At 43.5% G+C, this 26,250-nt stretch overlaps 1 protein-coding gene across 2 annotated transcripts in view; it reads left to right on the top strand.

Annotated features, from left to right (window-relative positions):
- Positions 1 to 650: 650 nt before the first annotated feature.
- UPF2 (UPF2 regulator of nonsense mediated mRNA decay) overlaps positions 651 to 26,250 on the top strand; it is a 132,205-nt gene continuing 106,605 nt past the window's right edge. The window contains exons 1-3 of one of the 2 annotated variants that reach the window (XM_010366573.2): positions 651 to 956; positions 8,729 to 9,111; positions 15,973 to 16,752. In XM_010366573.2, coding sequence (XP_010364875.1) covers positions 8,747 to 9,111; positions 15,973 to 16,752 — 1,145 coding nt within the window. In that variant the 5' untranslated portion in view covers positions 651 to 956; positions 8,729 to 8,746. Of the gene's footprint in view, positions 957 to 980; positions 1,116 to 8,728; positions 9,112 to 15,972; positions 16,753 to 26,250 lie in introns of those variants that run through there. The other variant, XM_010366572.2, reaches the window with a different exon arrangement.

Below are 26,250 nucleotides of genomic sequence, written 5' to 3'. Positions count from 1 at the left end.
AGGGGGAAATAAGCAGTGTGGATAAACTGATAACCCATTTTTAAAAGTCAGCCTGGGTTCGCATTCAGAAGAAATGTCGACGCTAGCCATTTTTTAAAAAATGAGTGATTTGGTAACTCAGGGAGGTCTTTCCACTGTAATAAAAATTTGCTTGTTAGAACCGGGTGTTTTCTAAGAAGTGTATGGAAAAAGCCTTGATTCTTCTTCGCCCTGGGTGGTTTTTACGTCGAACACCTACAACTGCTACTGAAATCCCCCCGCGGGACTTTTGATGTCTTCTAGGGCATTCTTAAAACTAGACCCATTCCTAAGCGACTCCCACCTCCCAAACCAGCCATATGCTTTAGTTTCTCCAGTTTCCAATTTTCTAAATCTTCAACGTCTCCCCTTGAATTAGTCCAATCAAACTTTCTCTTCTTAGACCTCTTCCTTACGTTCGCACCAGGAAACTCCCAGGAGAATCACGTGCCCAGGCTTGTCCTTAATGGCGCTCCGTAACCCTCCCACTAATCCACCACCCTTCCTCGCCTCCCGTGAGCTCCGCCCCGCCCCATTCGCGCTTCCCACCCCCATCCCCCGCGAAGTGCTTGCGCCTGCGCAGCTCCAATTCAGGCGCTTTCCCTTTCCTGGCGACCAATCCACTTCCTGCCTCGGGTCCTCGGAACACTCCACCTCTCCGCTGGGGCCCTGGCTTGAGGTGCTGGTAGTGGCTACCTTACGCATTACCTGTCTGAAAAATTCGCTCTTCTCATCGACTGGGGAATTTGGAAGAGCCATTAAGTGGGTGGCATTTATATGAACCTTTGCCCCGGACCCGCCACCCCAGAGTCAAGCTGAGGGCATCGGCATGCCGCGGGGAGGACGATCAGGACTGTTTTTAATCGGGCAGTGGCGCGGACGGCCTTTTCCCTCTCGCCTCCTTCCGCCCCGCCCCCACTCTCAGCCCGGCCGCGCTGGTGAGTGGCGGGCGGGAGGGCCGGCGGGCGGAGGGAGGAGGGGGAGCTAAGGGAAGGCGGGCCCTCGGCTGCGAGATAGGTGGGGGGAGGGGAGGGGAGAGCCCGAGCGCTGGAGTTGGTGCTGGGAAACCCGGGGCTAATGTTGACAACAGGCTCGAGGTGAGTCCCGGGGATCCTCCTTTCCCTCCGCTCCAACGATCGGGAAGAAACGGGGCTGGGGGGCACTGGCCTAGAGTCCTACTCCCTGGGGGACCCCAGAGGCGACTCCGCACTCCAGCTCTCCGGGGTCGGCGAGCAGTGGAGGGACCGCGGGTCCGGCGTCGTTCTCCTCAGACCCCCTCTCTCCGAGGCTCCCATCAACACGGGAGCCCCCGGGCCGGGCCGGGCATGGGGGTCGGTGGAGGAGGTGCCTGCCCCACATGCCTGGGCCGGGCCTCGGGGCTGGAGGCGGGGAGCCCGCGGTGGAGGGGCGAAGGTGTTCGGGGGCGTGGAGGAGAGCGAGGGGAGGTCGGGGGAGCTCCTCGAGAGTCGGGAGGGAAGCGAGGGCGAGGAAGTGGGGAGGGCGCGTGTGTGGGAGGCTGCGGAGTGGGGAGACCGGCCGGGGAGGCTTCTGTGGCGAGGGAGTGTGGGGCGAGAAGTTGGGGTTGGGGCAGCGATGGTCCGCGAAGGTGACCGTGGATACCTGTGGGAAGGGGAGTTGTGGCGGGGAAGTGGTGTGGTGGGTGTAGACCTTGCCACACCACCAGAGCAGGGGTTTGTAGGAGAGGTGTGTGTAGGTGGAGGGGCTTGGGGTGTATCTGGGGATGGTGGGCATGGGCTGTTTGGTTGACTTCCTTTTAATCACATAGGCTGGTTGATTGTTCACTTCGCCTTCACCCCTTCAAGGCTCCAGGCACTCTCTTCTTGCTAGGACTGTTGGACTAAGAAAGTGACCACGGGATATTTGGTCCCCAGGTTGGCAGAGCAGAGCCAGCTGGGTCCACTCTGGGGTGATCGGACCTTCAGTTCTCTTGCTCTTCTTGGAGGACTTACACGACACGAAGTGATGCATCAGATCAAAGTGAAACGCTCGCTGACGCTTTATCTCATTTCCATAGTTCTTAGGTGTTCCTTAACATCGTCAGTCCTCATTTGTGAGCTGGGACAATTTCTAACAATTCGTAACACGTCCTTTATACTAAGGATGTTCTTTAAAAAATAAAGTCAGAAACTGAGAGAGAGTGTTCCTGTGCTGTTCTGTCCTTACAACATTTTGACTAAGAATTGAAAGGTGAAACAGCATTCTCTCACTCTGGAGTATTTTCGGAGCACTCTGATTGGGATTTCATACATAACCCATATGGTACTTCGCAAGGGAATGTCTTTAAAAAGGAAACACCCCCTTTTGTGCCCTCTTCCCACCATTACACTCCACTGGTACTTTTACTAGTAAATTAGTTTTACTTTCTTTTGGGAGTTCAGAATATATTTAGAATACCAAATAAAATATACAGTTCAAGTGACAGGACACTATTTTGGGAGCTAGGAAGGTGGTTTTAAAGCATGGTTTCCTTTTAAGGGTAGTCTGAATATAAATTGTATTCCGCAAACTAATTTGTAACAGCTAATCGGATTCCAGTGAAAAGATCACGACTTTTTCTCATTACTATCTTGAGAAAGAACCTTTTTAAAATTGTAGTTTGGACTAGAAAAACTTTTGGAAACACTTGAGATGAAAAGTTTGGCTGTTAAAGCTTGAAGTTATTGAAATAAGAATTTTAGCATTTTATTAAATATCACTTAGTGCTCAGTTTTTTAAGTCGACATAAACGTGTTTTGAGGTGAATCATGGTGTTTGTATATTTTATTCGTTTTAGTGTAGGTAGTGAAAAAGAGCACTGGGTAGTGAGTGTTGATCCAGCCATGGAAACTAGCTGTGTAGTCTTGGGTAGGTGACTCTGCTGCTGTCCTTGGAATGTAAAAATTGAGGATAGAAGTAGATAAAATCTAATAGTCTTTATCTGACTTTACAAATCTTTCATTGTATGCTGAACTTCTCAGTGTTCTTTGTGAGAGAACATTTATTAATGCCTCCCTCATGCTAGTTACTATGCTAGAATTTTAAGAACTTTACAAGATAGATAGCAGTATATCCTTATTGATAAATAAGTGGACTCAGAGAAGTTGTTGCCTGATTTCTGTAGCCATCAGCCTGCAGAGTTGGGATGCAGGTTTAAAATCTATCGACTTCCAAGGCCATGTATGTTGTTTTCACAAGTTGCATTGCTGCCTCTTCATGAACTTTTAGATTTTTGTCTTTTTTTTTTGTTTACGGAAATTTAGTTCTAAGTATACTTTGGGTGTATGCTTGTAATGTAAGGTTGAAGTGATGGAAAGAAGATACCAGTCTCAGGACTTAAGGGTTTTATGGAGAATCTGTTTTATTATGCTCTAGGGTAGAGTCTATTCCTTTTTTTTTTTTTTCTTGAGACGGAGTCTCGCTCTGTTGCCAGGCTGGAGTCCAGTGGCGCCATCTCGGCTCACTGCAACCTCCACCTCCTGGGTTCAAGTGATTCTCCTGCCTCAGCCTCCTGAGTAGCTGGAACTACAGGCGTGTGCCACCACACCCAGTTAATTTTGGTATTTTTAGTAGAGACAGGCTTTCACCATGTTGTTGGCCAGGATGGTCTCGATTGCTTGACCTGGTGATCTGCCTGCCTCAGCCTCCCAAAGTGCTGGGATTACAGGCATGAGCCACTATGCCTGGCCTGGAGTCTAATTCTTGAACGCCTACTGTAGCTTTATTTTATGTAGTAAGTATTTACAATTTAATTAACAAATAAATCTTATTAAAGAGTCATAAAAGTTTGGGACTTTGTTGAACTAATAAATGATGATCTTTGTGAATTTGTCAAATACTACATGAATTTCTTAATCTTTTCTTTGAAGAATTTAAGATTTTATTTTATCTTTAGAAGTGAGACATGAGACCAGCCATGGTGACTCATGCTTATAATCCCAGAACTTTGGGATACCAAGGCGGGTGGATCACCTGAGGTCAGGAGTTTGAGACCAGCCTGACCAACATGGAGAAACCCCTTCTCTACTAAAAATACAAAATTAGCCGGACATGGTGATGCGCGCCTGTAATCCCGGCTACTCGGGAGGCTGAGGCAGGAGAATGGCTTGAACCTGGGTGGTAGAGGTTGCGGTGAGCCGAAATCGCACCACTGCACTCCAGCCTGGCAACAGAGTGAGACTCCATCTCAAAAAAAAAAAAAAAGAGAGAGAGAGACATGAATTGTAAGTTCTGATGCCATTGTTTGTAGTTTCCTGTGGTCCTGAAATGTTACTTGTTGATGTATCACATCAGAAAATGTGAAATCTATATAAACTTTTTTCACTTAATGATTAATATCCCTCAATAAGATCATGTTATTACTTTAGATATTAAGTTGTCCCCATATGTTTCAGCCAGAGTCTGCTAAAAGTTAAAAACATTGTGTAAGAACTGCTTAACCACTATGAAGGATTCTTTCTACTCTTGAGATTCATAGTTCTATGGTTTGCTATAGTCAGTTTTTACAAACAAGTCTTCCATCTCGCAATTTGGTACTCTTAGGATTCTTTGGTTCAGAGAATGGGTTCAGATTCCCATTCTGTCCCCAGCTGTGCAGGCCTTGGTCAAGTTACTTGGTCAAGTCTCAGTTTACTCATTTATAAAATAGCGAAAATAATACCTACCTCATAAGGATTTTAGTATTAAATGAGATAATGTATATAAAATGTTTAGTATGGCCGGGCGCGGTGGCTCAAGCCTGTAATCCCAGCACTTTGGGAGGCCGAGACGGGTGGATCACGAGGTCAGGAGATCGAGACCATCCTGGCTAACACGGTGAAACCCCGTCTCTACTAAAAATACAAAAACTAGCCGGGCGAAGTGGCGGGCGCCTGTGGTCCCAGCTACTCGGGAGGCTGAGGCAGGAGAATGGCGTAAACCCGGGAGGCGGAGGTTGCAGTGAGCTGAGATCCGGCCACTGCACTCCAGCCCCGGCGACAGAGTGAGACTCTGCCTCAAAAAAAAAAAAAAAAAAAAAAAAAAAAAAAAAAAAAAAATGTTTAGTATGGTACCATGAGTAGTAAGTATTAGTATTATAGTCTCTTTGAAAGTTTGTTTGGTTTAAGGGCATGATATTTTCACATTAAAGTTGGATATTTAATTGAAACTGTAGAAGAATCAATAACTACACTTATAGATAATATAAATGCTGGCCGGGTGTGGTGCCTCATATCTGTAATCCTCGCACTTTGGAAGGCAGAGGTGGAAGAATCCCTTGAGCCCAGAAGTGTGAGACCAGCCAGGGCAACATACTGAGACCTTGTCTCTATTTTATTAAAAGAGTTTTTAAATTAAAAAATGGATGATACAAACGCTAATGCTGTCTTGGCATAGAAAGAATGCTTTTCCGCTTTTTCATTTTTGTTGTTGTTGCTTTTTTTTTTTTTTTTTTGAGACAGAGTCTCTGTCTGTTGCCCAGGCTGAAATGCAGTGGCACTATCCTGGCTCACTGCAGCCTCTGCCTCCCAGGTTCAAGTGATTCTCTTGCTTCAGCTTCCCAAGTAGCTGGGGTTACAGGCGCCCTCCACCATGCCTGGTTAATTTTTGTATATTTAGTAGAGACGGACTTCACCATGTTGGCCAGGCTGGTCTTGAACTCCTGACCTCAAGTGATCCTCCTGCCTTGGCCTCCCAAAGTGCTCAGATTACAGGAATGAGCCACAGTGCCCAACCTGCTTTTTCATATATTAAAGGTAATCTGTGTGTGTGTGTGTGTGTGTGTGTGTGTGTGTGTGTGAGATGGAGTCTCACTCTGTCGCCCATGCTGGAGTGCAGTGGCACGATCTCAGCTCACTGCAACCTCTGCTCTCTGGGTTCAAGCAGTTCTCCCTCAGTCTCCCCAGTAGCTGGGATTACAGGTGCCTGCTACCACGCCCAGCTAATTTTTGTATTTTCATTAGAGATGGGGTTTCGCCATGTTGGCCAGGCTGGTCTCGAACTCCTGACTTCAGGTGATCCGGCCACCTTGGCGTCCCGAATTGCTGGGATTACAGGCGTGAACCACTGCGCCCAGCCCCTAATGACAATTTTAAAAATAGGACCAACGGCTTTTTTGTTCTGAGTTTTACCAGTGGGGTTAGCTAAAGCTTTTAGGTGTCACTATCAAAATAAATGCATAGAACAAGGGAGTGGAGAGCAATGAGGGAGTAAAAGAAAAAATAGAAGGAAAAGGTAGCTATGAGAAGGTATAGGCTGTGGCATGTACCTGCAAAAATTAAAGCCTAGGTTGGCCTAGGTTGCTTTCTGTGGTATTAACATTTTATTAGAGTACTGAAGTAAAGTATTTTTGTATTTAAAAAATGTCAATATTGCAAATGCTTTTTTTGGTAACCTAGTTTTAAGTGCTGTAATTTAAAACCTATACTTGAAAATATTTAAGAATACTATTGCTTTTAATAAAAAAAAAAAAAAAAAACAACTAAGGGGTGGCCAGGCGCTGAGGCTCATGCTTGTAATCCCAGCACTTTGGGAGGCCAAGGCAGATGGATCACTTGAGGTCAATAATTCAAGCAGCCTGGGCAATATAGTGAAACCTGTCTTTACTAAAAATACAAAAATTAGCTGAGTGTGGTGGCACACGCTTATAATCTCAGCTACTTGGGAGGCTGAGGTGGGAGCATCGCTTAAACCCGGGAGGTGGAGGTTGCAGTGAGCTGAGATCGTGCCACTGCGCTCCAGCCTGGGCAACAGAGTGAGACTCAAAAAAAAAGAAAAAAGAAAAAACAAACACTGAAGCTCAAAAATACGATGGCTCATGCCTGTGATGCCAGCACTTTGGGAGGTGCAGGTGGGCGGGTCACTTAAACTCAGGAGTTTGAGACCAGCCTGGTCAACATGGGGAAATCCCATCTCTACTAAAACTGCAATTATCTGGATGTGGTGTTGAGCACCTGCTGGCCCAGCTACTTGGGGGGCTGAGGCAGGTGGGTCACTTGAGCCCAGGAGGTCGAGACTTTAGTGAGCTGTGATCATGCCGCCGCTCTCCAGCTTGGGTGACAAAGTGAGACCCTGTCTCAAAAAGAAACCAAAAAATTAATAAATTTAGGTAATTTTCTACTTCTAAAATAGAATTTTGATTTTCTTTTTTTTTCTTGAGACGGAGTTTTGCTCTTGTTGCCCAGGCTGAAGTGCAATGGCGGGATCTCAGCTCACTACAACCTCCGCCTCCCAGGTTCAAGCGATTCTCCTGCTTCAGCCTCCCGAGTAGCTGGGATTACAGGCATGCGCCACCATACCTGTCTACTTTTGTATTTTTAGTAGAGACGTGGTTTCTCCATGTTAGTCAGGCTGGTCTCGAACTCTAGACCTCAGGTGATCTGCCCACCTCGGCCTCCCAAAGTGCTGAGATTATAGGCATGAGCCACTGTGCCTGAATGCATTTTGATTTTCTTATATACAGCTCTTAGATAATTTAGGAGTTAAAATGCGAAACACTGTGCCTAAAAGAAATTAGACAACTAGTTCTGAGTAGAGAAATACATTTTTAGAAAAGAAAAATTCAGAATTTTCCTGAAAAGTACAGTTTTTTGTTCCACAGTTACTTTCAGTTAATTGTAAGCCTGTACTATAGGCCAATGCTATCCAATAGAGCTTCCTGTGGAAATGTTCTGTATCTGTCCGGCTATGTATGGAAGCCATTAGCTACATGTGGAATTGAGCACTTGAAATACAGATACTGGCTGAAGAACTGAATTTCACGTTTTATTTAATTTTGATTAATTTACATTTAAGTAACCACATATGACTAGTGCAGCAGTTTTGGGGTGATAATTTTGTCTCCAAAGGATATTTAGCAATGTCTGGAGTTATATTTGGTCGTCAAAATGAGGGAGGAGCTACTTGTATGCACCGCATAGCAGGCAGGGACACTGCTAAACCTCCTACGGAGCACATGGTGGCCCCTTCCCTCTAAAACCAAAGAAGTATTTTGCCCACTGTCAGTGGTGCTGAACTTCAGAAACCCTGGCCTAATAACTACTCTGTATTGGCAGATATAGCACGGAACATACGGATTTTATGTTCATGTTTATTTATAAATTAACTTTGACTAATATAGATGAAGAAGTTAAAAGTCTAGTTTAATTTGAGATAGTTAACAGTTTTTGTATCTGAAAGGTTGGTGATAAGGTTAGAGCAATGAAGTGAGATTTGTGAGTCCGCTGTTCTGTTTTGTCTGTTGACATATAGGAGGCAAAGGCTTGTTTTTGTTTCCGTTCTCAGCTGAAATACTGAGATTGAATATTATATGAAATAGTGAACCACCGTCTTTCATGGTTGTCAAATGCTAGGGTTAAAGCTGACTCAAAATGTTCACAGATATATTCTGAAGTATGTACAATGCAATGACATATTGTTTTGGAGTTGATAGTGGCTGAATCTGAGTGATGGGTACGTTGAGGTTCCTTATGTTATGCTCTCTACTTTTGTTTGGGCTTGGATTTTTCCTTATAAAAAGTGAAAAACAAGTAGTTAGACATGGGCATAACTAATAATGATAGGATGAGGAATGTGACCAATAACTTATTTTGTTACAGAAATAGTATTCATTTTACATGCCCGCGTTTACTCTTTTACAATTGCCAAGTTGTATTAATATGTTCTGTTTAAAAAATAGTGTCATATCATTTAAAAAAGTCACTGCATCTACGGTACTGACATCGTTTCCCTCTTACAGATTGTCCTGGGTCACATAATGCCAGCTGAGCGTAAAAAGCCAGCAAGTATGGAAGAAAAAGACTCTTTACCAAATAACAAGGAAAAAGACTGCAGTGAAAGGCGGCCAGTGAGCAGCAAGGAGAGGCCAAAAGACGATACCAAGCTCACTGCCAAGAAGGAGGTCAGCAAGGCCCCTGAAGACAAGAAGAAGAGACTGGAAGATGATAAGAGAAAAAAGGAAGACAAGGAACGCAAGAAAAAAGACGAAGAAAAGGTGAAGGCAGAGGAAGAATCAAAGAAAAAAGAAGAGGAAGAAAAAAAGAAACATCAAGAGGAAGAGAGAAAGAAGCAAGAGGAGCAGGCCAAACGTCAGGAAGAAGAAGAAGCAGCTGCTCAGATGAAGTAAGGCGGTTGATTGTATTTATTGATGTGAGGGAATGGGAAGATTGGAATATTTTGGGGAAAAAACATTATTTGAAATACAGCGTCCTGGGTGCAGCTCTTTAAGAATTGGGAGTATCTTAATTTACTTGTTCTGTTAGTTTCACTGACTAGAGGTATGCTTAAGGTGTGTTAATTATTCAAATTAAATAATAGTAACAATCTTTAATGAGTACTATTCAAAGTCTTGGGTAATCTGTGTTTTGTTTTGTTCTATTTTATTTTATTTTATTTATTTTATTTATTTAATTTTTTGAAGGCGGAGTCTTGCTCTGTCGCCCGGGCTGGAGTGCAGTGGCCGGATCTCAGCTCACTGCAAGCTCCGCCTCCCGGGTTCACGCCATTCTCCTGCCTCAGCCTCCGGAGTAGCTGGGACTACAGACGCCGCCACCTCGCCCGGCTAGTTTTTTTGTATTTTTAGTAGAGACGGGGTTTCACCGTGTTAGCCAGGATGGTTTCGATCTCCTGACCTCGTGATCCGCCTGCCTCGGCCTCCCAAAGTGCAGGGATTACAGGCTTGAGCCACCGCGCCCGGCCCTGTGTTTTATTTTAAATTTTATTTATTTATTATTTATTTATTATCTATTTATTTATTTTGAGGTGAAATTTTGCGTAGTCGCCCAGACTGGAGTGCAATGGCGCGATCTCGGCTCACTGCAACCTCTGCCTCCTGGGTTCAAGTGATTCTCCTGCCTCAGCCTCCCGAGTAGCTGGGATTACAGGCACCTGCCATCATGCCCGGCTAATTTTTGTATTTTTGTAGAGATGGGGTTTCACCATGGTGGCCAGGCTGGTCTTGAACTCCTGACCTCAGGTGTTCCACCCGTCTCAGCCTCCCAGAGTCCTGGGATTACAGGTGTGAGCCACCACGCCCAGCTGTTTATTTTTTAAAGACTTTTTTTCATACAAAATTAGGCATGGTGGCGTGCTCTTGTAGTCCATTTACTCGGGAGGCTGAGGCAGAAGAATCGCCTGAACCTAGGAGGTGGAGGGTGCAGTGAGCCAAGTTTGTGCCACTGCATTCCTGCTGGGGCGACAGAGCGAGACTGCATCTCAAAAAATAATAATAAAATAAATAAAACAAAAACTTTTTTTCATGGTATGATAATACTCCATTTTTTTAAAAAATTGAAAACCTTCAGTTGGCTGCTGTTTCTTGAGTTCTTATGTATCAGGCCTTGTACAGATATATTAGCATCTATCCTTAGGACACTCCCAGTGAAGTAAGTTTTATGATCCTCATTTTGCAGATTAATAAAATGAAGTTTAAGGAGGGTAAGTTGCTTAAGGTCACAGCAAATAGTAGAGCTGTTGGGATTTAAAGCTAGGTTGGCCTGACTTTGAAACTTGACTATTCATTAAGCACGATTCCACAATGCCTTCCATTCTTACCTTTATTTAAATCTATTTTTAACCTTGTAAATCTGTGCAAGTAAATAATAAACTAGTGAAAAATGTAGTTCTTAGAGGAAAAACACCAGAGATGCATCAGCAATAACTTTGTTGAATAGCATAAACTCTTCTCTAAATATAAAACTTATTAGGCCAGGCATGGTGGTTCACGCCTGTAAACCCAGTACTTTGGGAGGCTGAGGCAGGAGGATTGGTTGAGCCCAGGAGTTCAAGACTAGCCTGGGCAATATAGTGAGACCCTGTCTATATGAAGAAAAATAAGGGAAAGAATAATATATAACTTATTTACTTTTTTTTTTTTTTTTTTTTTTTTTTGAAACGGAGTCTTGCTCTGCCGCACAGGCTGGAGTGCAGTGGCCGGATCTCAGCTCACTGCAAACTCCGCCTCCCGGGTTCCCGCCATTCTCCTGCCTCAGCCTCCCGAGTAGCTGGGACTACAGGCGCCCGCCTCATCGCCCGGCTAGTTTTTTGTATTTTTTAGTAGAGACGGGGTTTCACCGTGTTAGCCAGGATGGTCTCGATCTCCTGACCTCATGATCCGCCCGTCTCAGCCTCCCAAAGTGCTGGGATTACAGGCTTGAGCCACTGCGCCCGGCCTAACTTACTTACTTTTTAATTAAAAAATTTTTTTTTTAATTTAAGAGGGCAACTTACCTTTTTAAGCTTCATTTTATGGATCTCTAAAATGAGGCTCGTAGAATTTAACTTCATTGGTACTGTCTTAAGGATATTTGCTAATGTATTTTTACAGTGCCTGATAACATAATAAGAGCTCAACAAACTCCAGCCAGGCTGGATTGTAGTGGTGTGACGGCAGCTCACTGCAGCCTTGACCTCCCAAGCTTAAGCCATTCTCCCACCACATCCTCCTTGATAGTGGGGACTACAGGTACATGCTACCACACCTGGGTATTTTTGTACTTTTTGTAGATAGAGTTTCACCGTGTTGCCCAGGCTGGTCTCGAACTCTTGGACTCAAGAAGTCCTCCTGCCTCAGCCTCCCAAAGTTTTGGGATTATAGGTATGAGCCACCATGTCTGGCCTAAAAAAATCGTTTTTTGTAGGCCGGGCGCGGTGGCTCAAGCCTGTAATCCCAGCACTTTGGGAGGCCGAGACGGGCGAATCACGAGGTCAGGAGATCGAGACCATCCTGGCTAACACGGTGAAACCCCGTCTCTACTAAAAATACAAAAACTAGCCGGGCGAGGTGGCGGGCGCCTGTAGTCCCAGCTACTCGGGAGGCTGAGGCAGGAGAATGGCGTAAACCCGGGAGGCGGAGCTTGCAGTGAGCTGAGATCTGGCCACCGCACTACAGTCCGGGCGACAGAGCGAGACTCCGCCTCAAAAAAAAAAAAAAAAAAAAAAAAAAAAAATCGTTTTTTGGAAATGATGTCTTGCTATTCTGTCTAAGTCTGTAATTGCTGAGCTCAAGCGATCCTCCCTCTACAGCCTCCCTTGTAGCTGGAACTACAGATGTACACCACTGTGCGTGGCCAAATATATAATTTAAAAAGCTTTTTGCAAGCACACTTTTGTATAGACGTCTAGAACAGCCACCTTTCTTCTCAGAGTTGTTCTTTAGAACTTCTGCTTTCTTCCCTTTTTTGTGGGGGTGATGGGGGCATTGCTGTGTTGTTACCTAGGCTGGAGTGCAGTGACTGTTCTCAGATTCCATCATAATGTACTGCAGACTCCAACTCTTGGGCTCAAGTGATTCCTCCTGCCTCAGCCTCCTGAGTCTCTGTCATTACAGGCTCCTGCCACCAGCTCTGGCCAGGACCTCTACTTTTAATAAGGAAGAGAAGCCTTAGGTCTGCAAGACTATAGTAGTGCCTAGTTTTGGAATATTCAGAACCATGATTCTTGAGAGATTCTTTTTTTTTTTTTTTTTTTGAGACAGGATTTGCTCTGTCGCCCAGGCTGGAATGCAGTGGCCTGGTCTCAGCTCACTGCAATCTCTGCCTCCTGGGCTCAAGCGATCCTCCCACCTCAGCCTCCTGAGTAGCTGGGACTACAGATGCATACCACTACGCTTGGTTAATTTTTGTATTTTTTGTAGAGACGGAGTTTTGCTGTGTTGCCCAGGCTGGTCTTGAACTCCTGAGCTCCTGGGGAAATTTCAGATATATGCAAAAATACGATAGTATAGTGAACTAATCCCCCATCTACCTAGCATCAATAATTACCCACTTTCTCCCCCTGGAATATTTTAAAGCATTATAGCATTTACCCATAAAAACTTCATTATGTATCTTAAAGTGTTTTCAGTGCAGCTGAAAATTGAGTTATGTAATGTATATCCATACTTTCTTTTTTTTCTTTCTTTCCTTTTTTTTTTTTTTTTTGAGAGAGTTTCGCTCTTGTTGCCCAGGCTGGAATGCAATGGCACGATCTCGGCTCACCACAACCTCCGCCTCCCGGGTTGAAGCCATTCTCCTGCCTCAGCCTCCCGAGTAGCTGTGATTACAGGCATGCGCCACCACGCCCAGCTAATTTTTTTTTTTTTTTTTTGACGGAGTCTTGCTCTGTCGCCCGGGCTGGAGTGCAGTGGCCAGATCTCAGCTCACTGCAAGCTCCGCCTCCCGGGTTTACGCCATTCTGCTGCCTCAGCCTCCCGAGTAGCTGGGACTACAGGCGCCGCCACCTCGCCCGGCTAGTTTTTTTGCATTTTTAGTAGAGACGGGGTTTCACCGTGTTAGCCAGGATGGTCTCGATCTCCTGACCTCGTGATCCGCCCGTCTCGGCCTCCCAAAGTGCTGGGATTACAGGCTTGAGCCACCGCGCCCGGCCTAATTTTTATATTTTTAGTAGAGACAGGGTTTCTCCATGTTGGTCGTGCTGATCTCAAACTCCTGACCTCAGGTGATCCACCCGTCGTGGCTTCCCAAAGTGCTGGGGATTACAGGCGTGACCCACCGCACCCGGCCTTGTACATACTTTCTTAAAATGTACTTTCACTGCTCATTTTGTATTTGTGTGTTGCTGGGAGACTTCAAAGAGATACTCAGCTGTCCATGTTATCAGTGGTAGAGGCCACTTTTCTGTTAATATATTGTAGTTTTTAGTGGAAAAATCAAATAATTATCTTGTAACTCAAGGGTGATTATCTCAGAAAGATGAAAATCTACTTTTTTAGAGATTTATAGATATGTGTATAATTTTTTGAGACAGGGCCTCCCTCTGTCACCCAGGCTGGAGAGCTGTGGTGTGATCATGTCTCACTGCAGCTTCAACCTCCTGGGCTCAAGCGATCCTCCCGTCTCAGCCTCCCAAGTAACTGGGACTACAGGCATGTGCCACCACGTCTAGCTAATTTTTAAAATTTTTTGTAGAGATTGGGTCTCACTCTGTTGCCCAGTCTGGTCTTAACTCCTGGGCTCCTCCCACCTCAGCTTCCCAAAGTGGAGATTTAAGTTACATATTTTGTTATCTCAAAAACGTCAATAAATTTCAAAATCACATTGTTTGTCACCCCTCACTCTTGCCTATTTTATTACTTCTGCAATTTAAATTGTTCTGTCTTTTTAGAGGAAAAATGGGTATATTTGTTTTTAGTTATTTTTTTGGCATAAACTGAGTCTACTAGGTTTTTATTAAAAGTTTCTTATTTGGGCCGGGCGCAGTGGCTCAAGCCTGTAATCCCAGCACTTTGGGAGGCCCAGACGGGCGGATCACGAGGTCAGGAGATCGAGACCATCCTGGCTAACCCGGTGAAACCCCATCTCTACTAAAAAAAAAAAAAACTAGCCAGGCGAGGTGGTGGGCGCCTGTAATCCCAGCTACTCGGGAGGCTGAGGCAGGAGAATGGCGTAAACCTGGGACACGGAGCTTGCAGTGAGCCGAGATCCGGCCACTACACTCCAGCCTGAGCGACAGAGCGAGACTCCGTCTCAAGAAACTTTTTTTTTTTTTTTTGATAGTTGTCTTCCGGTTCCTTTCCAAATTTTCTAAATCGCTTGAATTTTTAAGAGTCCAAACCTGGCAAGGTACTTTGTTAAAGGTTTGGCTAATGTGCTGAGTATGGAAAAACAATATCTAACATTTCAAAACTTTTTTTTTTTTTTTTTTGAAATAGAGTCTCGCTCTGTTGCACAGGCTGGAGTGCAGTGGCATGATCTTGGCTCATAGCAACCTCTGCCTCCTGAGTTCAAGTGATTCTTCTGCCTCAGCCTCCCGAGTAGCTGGGACTACAGGCGCGTGCCACCATGCCCTGCTAATTTTTTGTTGTTTTTAGTAGAGATGGGGTTTCACCATGTTAGCCAGGATGTGTCGATCTCCTGACCTTGTGATCTGCCTGCCTCGGCCTCCCAGAGTGCTGGGATTACAGGCGTGAAGCCACCACCCGGCCTCAAAACATTTTTAATGCGTACTTTTATAGTACTAATTCTTTTTTTTTTTTTTTTTTTGAGACAGAGTCTCGCTCTGTTGCCCAGGTTGGAGTGCAGTTGCGCAATCTTGGCTTACTGCAGCGTCAGCTTCCGACTCCCAGGTTCAAGCAATTCTCCTGCCTCAGCCTCCCAAGTAGCTGGGATTACAGGCGCCCACCACCATGCCCAGCTGATTTTTGTATTTTTGGTAGAGACGGGGTTTCACCATGTTGGCCAAGCTGTTCTCAAACTCCTGACCTCAGGTGATCCACCTGCCTCCCAAAGTGCTGCCTCCCAGAGTCACCATACCTGGCCTTGTAGTGCTAGTTCTTTAAAGAATTCTTTGTGGATATTTTCTTTTCTCTTTGCCCGTTGCTTTTATTTGTTTCACATTTTATATCCTTCCCAAACGTACTGTATTTTTCATAGTAGCATTATATGTCTTACCTAGTTAACTTGCTGGTTGGCAGAATGATTTTTAATTTTAATCTAGTCAGTATCCTCCGCTCTATGACATTTGTTATCAACCTATAGTACTGGGCTTCTCATTAAGATAATACTTGTTAGTGTAAGTCATTAGTAAAATGTCTTTATTTATTTATTTATTTTGAGACGGAGTCTTGCTCTGTCGCCCAGGCTAGAGTGCAGTGGCACGTTCTTGGCTCACTGCATCCTCTGCCTCCTGGGTTTAAGTGTTGTGTCTCAGCCTCCTGAGTAGCTGGGACTACAGGTGTGTGCCATCACGCCCAGCTAATTTTTGTATTTTTAGTAGAGATGGGGTTTCGCCATATTGGTCAGGCTGGCCATGAACTCCTGACCTCAGGTGATCTGTTTGCTTTGGTCTCCCAAAGTGCTGGGATTACAGGCATGAGCCACCACGCCCGGCCAGTAAAATGTCTTTAAAAGTAGTGAAAGGCCTTTTGAATCTTGTAAATTTTTATACTTAGATAATTTTTTTCACTGGCTTTTTACTCTTAGGGGATTTGTGTATAATGCTTCAAAATATAGAGAGTATTTTATGTATTTATTTGTTTTTATATAGAGAAAAAGAAGAATCCGTTCAGCTTCATCAGGAAGCTTGGGAACGACATCATTTAAGAAAGGAACTTCGTAGCAAAAACCAAAATGCTCCGGACAACCGACCAGAGGAAAACTTCTTTAGCCGCCTTGACTCAAGTTTGAAGAAAAATACTGCTTTTGTCAAGAAACTAAAAACTATTACGGAACAGCAGAGAGACTCCTTGTCCCATGATTTTAATGGCCTAAACTTAAGCAAATACATTGCAGAAGCTGTAGCTTCTATTGTGGAAGCAAAACTGAAAATCTCTGATGTGAACTGTGCTGTGCACCTCTGCTCTCTCTTTCACCAGCGTTATGCTGACTTTGCCCCATCTCTTCTTCAGGTCTGGAAAAAACATTTTGAAGCAAGGAAAGAGGAGAAAACACCTAACATTACCAAGTTAAGAACTGATTTGCGTTTTATTGCAGAATTGACAATAGTTGGGATTTTCACTGACAAGGAAGGTCTTTCCTTAATCTATGAACAGCTAAAAAATATTATTAATGCTGATCGGGAGTCCCACACTCATGTCTCTGTAGTGATTAGTTTCTGTCGACATTGTGGAGATGATATTGCTGGACTTGTACCAAGGAAAGTAAAGAGTGCTGCAGAGAAGTTTAATTTGAGTTTTCCTCCTAGTGAGATAATTAGTCCAGAGAAACAACAGCCTTTCCAGAATCTTTTAAAAGAGTACTTTACGTCTTTGACCAAACACCTGAAAAGGGACCACAGGGAGCTCCAGAATACTGAGAGACAAAACAGGTGATTTTCAAATGTTTCTCAGAGTTGAGAATTTATTTTTGGAGCTCATACTTAAAAATGTTTAAAGTCTTCATGCCACTGAAAGAACTTATGGAAAAGGGCTCCTTACAGGTGATTTCTTAACATTCCAGGAAAATTTCAAAGTAGAACAGTCTGAGTATTCGTGTTTTAATGTGAGTCTACAATAGATTTTGTTTCTGATTTAAAAAAAAAAATCTGCCAAGTAGATGGTGATTTTCACCTTGTGAATGTGTATTCTTCCTGTGATTTTAAACACTACTTAATAATTGAGTGGTAAATTTTCCTTTTCTGTCACTTAAACTTACCTGCTAATAATTTTCTGTGTGCTTTAGTGTTCTCTCTATAACAGATTTGCTTTCATTGTTTTGTATTTTAAGTTATGTACGTCACTGTTGCTCTTCTTAAGAAAATGAGTCATTAATTACCAGTGGTATTTCAGATTAGAGTTTTGGGAAATAATGCACAAAATAAGCTGTGAAAAAATTTCTTTTTTTTTGAAACGGAGTCTTGCTCTGTGCCCCAGGCTGGAGTGCAGTGGCGCGATCTCAGCTTACTGCAAGCTCCGCCCCGCGGGTTCACGGCCATTCTCCTGCCTCAGCCTCCTGAGTAGCTGTGACTACAGGTGCCCTCCACTACGCCCGGCTAGTTTTTTGTATCTTTTAGTAGAGATGGGGTTTCACGGTATTAGCCAGGATGGTCTCGATCTCCTGACCTCGTGATCCACCCGCCTCGGCCTCCCAAAGTGCTGGGACTACAGGCTTGAGCCACCGCGCCCAGCCGAAAAAATTTCTTTTCTTTTTTTTTTTTTAAGACGGAGTCTGGCTCTGTCACCCAGGCTGGAGTGCAGTGGCGCGATCTCGGCTCACTGCAAGCTCCGCCTCCCGGGTTCCCGCCATTCTCCTGCCTCAACCTCCCGAGTAGCTGTGAAAAAATTTCTTAAATGCAACTTCAAAACTCATTTGTAGGAGTCTTCTTCCTGGGGGCATTCATTTAAAATTCTAAATGAGGAACGTACTGTGCCTGTGGTAATTGGTGAAAAGACCTGACTTTGGGGCCAATTTTGATTGTTAAAAGGTATTGTAGACTAGTGTGTAGTATTTGTACCTGAAGAGCAACAAGAAGCTAGAAGTTGATGGAGTTGCTGGGCATTAGATCAGTTTCTGTGGAGGATGGATTTGGAGGGAGGCTGAGGGGGTGTAGAAAGAAGGTAATAGCCATAGCATGTGGCTTAGTATTAAACTATTTTAATATTTCTACAACTATATTGCATGGTTGAGAATCTGAAATTACTGTTGATCAGAAATTTGTATAGGAGAATATCCTTTTCTAGTTTCATAAGTCTGTGGTAGGGGAGGAGTGGTTTAAGTAGTTACCGCTAGAAGATGATTGACTTAACCAGAAGATTGAACAGGAATAGTGTATGCCAGTAGTACAGTTAGGGCAGGGTCAAGGTAGAGACTGTGTGGTTAAATCTTTGTGGCTGAAGGTCACTCAGAGGTGAGAATTTAAGATGGCAATGGTGTTATCAATAGTTCTTTTTAGGAAAAAGAAAAAGGCTTATCCTTGTTTTGTGTTTTGATTTGCGAGGACTGGTTTAAACTTTGAAGAGGCAACCTGAGAATGTACTTGTACCATCAGTAATGGACTAAAAAGGATTATGGTGGTGCTTTATTCATACTTCTCACTTACTTAGGGCTTCTTAATTATGATTTCCACATGCTTTGTCAGTTTCATAGTCCTTTCCTCATACATTCTACCTAATACATCATAACTGATGATTTGTAAGTATGCTAATAGTATGCTAATGATTGATTCGTTCTTGGCTACTTTGAGGGTATATGTGTGTGTATTTGCTTTTGATTGGACTCAGAATCTTGGAGAGTGGAGAGATTCTATGATGTTTTAATCCAATCCATTCACCTTTCCGAAGTAGGAAAACATTTTATAGATTATCTAACAGATAAGATTATTTTTCCTCTGAATACTTCCCAAAGGAGCTCAGTTCTGTCTGTGCCATTGCACTGTTGGTAACACTTATGGGCTAGGAATTCTTTGTTACATCAAGTGGAAATTTAACTTGCCACAAAATGGTTCCCTTTGATTTGGTTCTTTTTTCTGGTAGGGATGGAATACAGGTACTTGAAGTAGGAGATCTATGAACTTTTTACCTGTTCACAATGAATGAAACACAGAAAGTGAGAGTGAGCACTTAGAAATTATTATAGGAATTTTCAGGCTGGGCATGGTGGCTCACACCTGTAATCCCAGCACTTTGGGAGGTCAAGGTGGGTGTGTCACCTGAGGTCAGGAGTTCTAGACCTGCCTGGCCAACATGGTGAAACCCTATCTCTACTAGAAACACAAAAATCAGCTGGGCATGATGGCAGGCCCCTGTAATCCCAGCTACTTGTAGGGGGCTGAGGCAGGAGAATCACTTGAACCCGGGAGGCAGAGGTTGCAGTGAGCTGAGATTGCGCCATTGCACTCCTGCCTGGGGGATAAGAGTGAGACTTCGTCCCCGCCCCCCCCACCCCCAAAAAGGTTTATAGGAGTTTTCAATGGTCATGGTATTCCTACTATATTTTTACGAAAGTGTCCAATGGTTGGGGATGGAAAGGTGGCCCTTTACCACAGATGGTTTGAGGAACACTGGTAGAGGACATACGTCTCCACTTTTATTCCCATGACAGTATCTCAGATATTCACAGACTGCTGTGATGTTTCCCTTTTCTCTTCTCCACGTTAAATACCTCCAGTTCTTTCAGTTTGCTCCGTGATTTCCAGACACTTCACTATTCTTAGGGTACTTGTTTTGGATGCATTCTTTTCTATCTGTGACCTAAAATTGTCTTAGCTTTTATAGCTACCTTGTCGTTCTTTTGGTTTTTGTTAAACTTATTTGCACTAAAGCTTCATTTCTCATATGAACTGCTGACAAGCCGCTTCTTCACCTTAAACTAGTGAAATACAATTTTTAAAGCCTAAATGTGTACTTGCTTATCTCTACTAAACTTTATTTAGATGCTTTTGGTATATTATTTTAGCTTTATGAAAGCTTTGGATATTGATTACATGTATATTAATAATACACAGTACTGGCTGGGCGCGGTGGCTCACGCCTGTAATGTCAGCACTTTGGGAGGCTGAGGCAGAAGGATCGCTTGAGCCAGGAGTTTGAGACTAGCCTGGGCAACATGGTGAAACCCCATTGCTACAAAAAATAGAAAAATTAGCTGGGTGTGATGGCACGGGCCTGTAGTCTCAGCTACTTGGGGGCTGAGGTGGGAGGATCACTTGAGCCTGGAAAGTTGAGACTGCAGTAAGCCATGATCGCACCACTGCACTCTAGCCTGAGCGACAGAGAGACACCCTGTCTCAAAATAAAAACTGAATAGTACTTATCTTCTGGTCATATTCAGCTTTGATAAGCAGCTCTTCTATTTTATTATTCAAATCATTGATAAAAATTTGAAAAGGATGTTGTTAAGAATACAGCTTTGTGGCCTTTTCCTAGAAACTTTTATCCATTTCATACAGAACTATTAATCCATAGTTATTAGAGAAGTGTACTTCTGTAAACTGACCTTAGCATTGTCACAGCCTATTTATTTATTTATTTAGAGATGGAGTCTTGTGCTGTCTCCCAGGCTGGAATGCAGTGTCACGATCTTGGCTCACTGCAACCTTTGCCTCCCGGGTTGAAGCAATTCTCCTACCTCAGCCTCCCAAGTAGCTAGGATTACAGGCCTGCGCCGCTATACCCAGCTAATTTTTGTATTTTTAGTAGAGATGGGGTTTTGCCATGTTGGCCAGGCTGGTCTCGAACTCCTGACCTCAGGTGATCCACCTGCCGCTGCCTCCCAGAGTGCTGGGATTACAGGCGTCAGCCACTGTGCCCAGCCATCACAACCTTTTTATCGAGGGAGACTTTGCCCATTTAGATGTAATGATTTGAGGATGTGTGAATCTTAATCACCATGTAGAAAATAGTTGGCATATGGCTTAATAAATCACTCATGCCTTAGGATCACTTCAACTTGAGCAGCCACTCTAGTGAAGATGCAGATACGTGACTGAGCGAAAAAAACATGAGGAATGGATTAATGCACAATCCCTACTTGGCCTAATGAGGGTTTCCTACCTTCTACGAGGGTACATTATGGTGTTCTGCTAAAATGATCATTTTATGCTTCCCAGTCATTATCCAGTAGCTGTGTGGTTTTTTTTTTTGTTGGTTTGTTTTTTGTGGCAGGGTCTCACTCAGTTACCTGGGCTAGAGTGCAGTCGTGTGATCATGGCTCAGCGTAGCCTTCCTTGACCTCCTGGGGTTTAAGGGATCTTCCTACCTCACGCTCTCAAGTAGCTGAGACTACAGGCCCGTGCCACCATGCCTGGTTAATTTTTTAATTTTTTTGTAGAGAGAGAGCTCCCTATGTTGCTCAGGCTGATCTCAAACTTCTGGGGTCAAGTGATCCTCCCGCCTTGGCCTCCCAAAGTATTGGGATTATAGGTGTGAGCCACTGTGCTCGGTGCTACCCCACCTTTAATTAACAAATAAATAAGTTTTTTGAGACGGGGTTTCACTGTGTTGCCCAGGCTGGAATACAGTGGTGTGATCTCAGCTTGCTGCAACCTCCGCCTCCTGGGTTCGAGCAATTCTCCCACCTCAGCCTCTCAAGTAGCTGGGACTACAGGCACATGCCACCACGCCCAGCTAATTTTTGTATTTTTAGTAGAAACGGGGTTTTGCCATGTTGCCCAGGCTGGTATCGAACTCCTGACCTCAGATGATCCGCCTGCCTTGGCCTCCCAAAGTGTTAGGATTATACGCGTAAGCCACTGTGTCTGTCCTCTACCCCAACCTTTAAAAGAATTTTTGTAAACATAGAGATATGGTCTCACACTGTTGTCCAGGCTGGCCTTGAACTCCTGGGTTCAAGCAGTCCTCCTGCCATGGCCTCTCAAACTTGTGGGTTTACAAGTGTGAGCCACTACACCTCTCACCCAGTAGGTATTTTGAGGTTTTTCTTTATCATAGTACTAAATAATGGGCAATCGTTCTTCCGGTAAGGTTTCCCTGAAGTGCGATAAAGCAAGAAAACTAAGCTAGCTGATATTTAAGATTCCTACGTAGTTAAATTTCTTTAAACCTTTTATTCAATATCTTTTATTATTTTATTTTGGTTTTTTTTTGAGACAAGTTCTCACTCTGTCACCCAGGCTGGAGTGCAGTGGCAGGCTGAAGTGCTCACTGCAGCCTCCACCTCACGGCTCAAGCAGTCCTCCTCCTGAGTAGCTGGGCTATAGGCACGTGCCACCACACTTAGCTAATTGTTTGTATTTTTGGTGGAGACGAGATTTCTCCATGTTGCCCAGGATGGTCCCAAACTCCTGAGCTCAAGCCACCCACCTGCCTGGGCCTCCCACGGTGCTGGGATTATAGGCATGAGCCTCTGCCTGGCCAATATCTTTTTTTTTTTGAGATGGAGTGTCGCTCTGTTGCCCAGGCTGGAGTGCAGTGGCATGGTGTCAGCTCACCATAGCCTCCACCTCCCATGTTCAACTGATTCTCTTCCCTCAGCCTCCCGAGTAACTGGGATTACAGGCATGCGCCACCACGCCCAGCTAATTTTAATTTTGTATTTTTTTTTTTTTTTTTTTAGTAGAGACGGGGTTTCACCATGTTGGCCAGGATGGTCTCGATCTCTTGACCTCGTGATCTGCCCGCCTCGGCCTCCCAAAGTGCTGGGATTACACGCGTGATCCACCACACCCAGCTGAATATTATTTTTTATTATACATTTTGGTTAAGTGATTGACCTGGTGATTTACAATTATTAGAAATTTAAAAATATCGTTCAGTAGTAGTTGCCTATTTGGAGTTAATAGCCTTACTTTCTCAGTGACTTTTGCCTGTTATAATGTTAAGTGCTCTTTATATGCTTTGAAATGCTGCGTACTTTGAAATATTGTAGAGGTTCTGTTAGTATATTTTGGACATTTAATCGGATGAAGAAGTGATTTAATTTTTATTGGCTATAACTCAGTTATGTTACAGAATTTGTTTCTTTCAGTGTAGTGAAATCATGAATTCAGGTAGTAGGCCAGAATTCTTGTTTGAGTAATCTCGATGTATTTTTATTCCTTTTTTTCTCTCTAATTGATGGAAGTGGTAACAAGTTTCTCTTCAGCACCCATGACTTAGTACCTTCATGATTGCAGGCTTAGTCTAACAGCAGTGGGTTGACAAAGTTCAGGAAAAAACATTTAAGTAGCATGCAGACTTTTTCCTCTGCCCATTGTTAAAAAAAAAAGTCAGGTTTCTTTTATGAATGATAATTCTCGAGGCATTATTGACTGATACTGAAACTTAAAAGCACATCAGCCAATAATGAAATGGTACTGCTTTTACTTTCACTTTCCTTCCAGGTGAGTTGTACCTTGCTTCACAGGTAGGTTGTTTAATTAATTGGTAGTATTTAAGCACAATTAAGATGTTACTTCTCTGTACTTTAGACTTAGTGTTATAGCTGTAATGTTCTAAGAGCTCTAAAATTGTCTCCTAGATATTCTAGTTGTGTTTAAATGACTGTGCTGTAGTAGTAGTACCCATTTTAATGGGTCCAGTTTTGCTTTGCTGTGTTCTAGAGTCTTTTTACAAGATTATGAGACATCCATAAATAAATGAATTCTAAAATGAAACCAAAAGAAAATCTAAGATAATTTTTTTTTCGAGACGGAGTCTCCCTCTGTCTCCAGGGTGGAGTGCAGTGGCACGATCTCAGCTCACTGCAACCTCTACCTCACAGGTTGAAGCAATTCTCCTGCCTCAGCCTCCCAAGTAGCTGGGACTACAGGCATATGCTGCCACACCTGGCTAATTTTTTGTGTTTTAGTAGAGACAGGGTTTCACCATGTTGCCCAGGCTGGTCTCGAAGTCCTGAGCTCACGCAATCTGCCTGCCTCGGCCTCCCAAAGTGGTAGGATTACAGGTGTGAGCCACTGTGCCAGAGTTTCACTCTGTCACCCAGGCTGGAGTGCAGTGGCACAATCCTGGCTCACTGCAACCTGCACCTCCTGGGTTTCAAGCGATTCTCCTGCCTCAGCCTCCTGAGTAGCTGGGATTACATGCACCTGCCACCACACTCGACTAATTTTTATATTTTTAGCAGAGACAGAGTTTCACCATGTTGGCCAGGCTGGTCTCCTCACCTCAAGTGATCCACCCGCCTTGGCCTGCCAAAGTGCTGGGATTATAGACGTGAGCCACCGCGTCCAGCCAAGAAAATCTAAGATAATTCCAAGGCCAATTTTTATTAAAATTTGACAGAATGCTGGAGGAGATATAAAACCCAGAAGTTTTTCTGGGGTCTTCTTCATGATCATTCTTTTAGAAATTTTGTCCATGTGTTATATTTAATTTTGTATGATTGCACAAGGTCAAAGTTAAAATGAATGAATGTTCTGTATTCCTGTCAAGACTATTTTCCTTTTTAATTTGGCTAATGATTAATAGAATTTGGCATTGAAGTTCTTGCCTTTCCTTTATTAGGCTTTGGCACTTTTTTTCTTATGAAAATACCATTTTACATTAACATAATGAATCACATATATGGTCCCTTTTTTTGAGACAGGATCTTGCTTTGTCACCCAGGCTGGAGCATCATGGCGCAGTCATCGCTCACTGCAGCCTTGATATCTCCCACCTCAGTCTTCCAAGTAGCTGAGACCACAGGTATGCACCACCACCCCTGGCTAATTAAAAAAAAATTTTTTTGTAGAGACTTGGTCTCATTATGTTGGCCAGGCTGGTCTTGATATCTTGGGCTCAAGTGATCCTCCTGCCTTGGCCTCCCAAAGTGCTGAGATTACAGGCGTGAGCCACCACACCTGGCCTATGTGATCTTAATTGATCCTAACAGTACCTATATTGTATAAATGCCTGTATTTTGAAGATGGTAAAACAAAGGGATTAAAGGGCTTGCCCAATATAACATGGAAAGTGAGTGACAGAGTCAGGTTATTTTCTTCCTCTTCATACTGTACTTTTCACAATTATATAATATCCATCCATATTTACATTTAGCACTTGTTTTTGAAGTGTATAGTATACATGTTAGCCACTCAATATTTACCAAGTCAAATCCAAAGGAGAGAGGGACCCAGAAGAGGAAATAGAATAAGCTGTTCTGTGGTGAAGGCTTGTCTTCGTGAATGTGTTTGAGAGACATTTGAACTTCACTAGAATGTACAAAGTGGATAATTATAATTTGAAAGGCAACATAGTCCAGTATTTCAGAGCGTGGACGCGAGCTAGAGCACTGTCATTTGCACATTCTGCAATCTTGGGCAAGTTACCTAGCATCTCTGCTTCAGTTTTCCCATCTGTAAAATGCACATAACAATAGTTCTGTAACTCTGAGGTAAATGTGAATCATGTAGTGAATTCATATGTGTAAAAACACTTAATAACAGTGTCTGGCACATTGTAAGCATTTAATAAATGTTAGTTAGCTTTTATTGATAGATTGCCTGCCTGACCTTTCTGAAAGACATTTGAATGAGAATTTCTCTTTCTGTCTTTTTATGATTTTATAAATTTTTATGTTAAACTTCTTAAACTTTAGTAGCTTGACTGAGGCTGGCAGATCACCTGAGGTTGGGAGTTCGAGACCAGCCTGACCAACATGGAGAAACCCCGTCTCTACTAAAAATACCAAATTAGCCGGTGTAGTGGCGCATGCCTGTAATCCCAGCTACTCAGGAGGCTGAGGCAGGAGAATGGCGTGAACCCAGGAGGCGGAGGTTGCAGTGAGCTGAGATTGTGCCATTGTACTGTAGCCTGGGTGACAGAGCAAAACTCTGTCTCAAAAAAATAAAAATAAATAAAAATAAAATTTATTTTTTAGGATAATACAAAACAAAAATTAATAAAATGAAGGAAATATTTAAAAAGTCAAAAAAATGGAAAAGAAGAAAAAAGTTCTCTTAATATTATAATTTTTTAGGCATTAATGAATTTTCTCATTTATGATGTATAATGCTTGACTCAAAAATTGACTGGTTTTTTTTAGTTGGTTTTATAATATTAAATGAGTAATATAAAAAACATTCAACTGGGTGCGGTGGCTCATGCCTGTAATCCCAGCACTTTGGGAGGCTGAGGTGGGCAGATCACCTGAGGTCAGGAGTTTGAGGCCAGCCTGGCCAGCATGGCAAAACCCCGACTCTACTGAAAATACAGAAATTAGCTGGGTGTGGTGGTAGGCTCCTGTAATCCCAGCTATGTGAGAGGCTGAGGCAGGGAGAATTGCTTGAACCTAGGAGGTGGAGGCTGCAATGAGCCGAGATTGCGCCACTGCACTTCAGCCTGGGCAACAGAGCAAGACTCCCTCTCAAAAACAAAACAAAATGAAATGAAAAAAAAAATACTCCGTAAAATCAAGGACTGATGTACCTTAGAGATTCTTCTGGACA

This window comes from Rhinopithecus roxellana, chromosome 11 (genome assembly GCF_007565055.1).
Source record: "Rhinopithecus roxellana isolate Shanxi Qingling chromosome 11, ASM756505v1, whole genome shotgun sequence".
Lineage (NCBI taxonomy): Eukaryota > Metazoa > Chordata > Mammalia > Primates > Cercopithecidae > Rhinopithecus > Rhinopithecus roxellana.
This window is presented reverse-complemented; position numbering and strand designations above follow the sequence as displayed.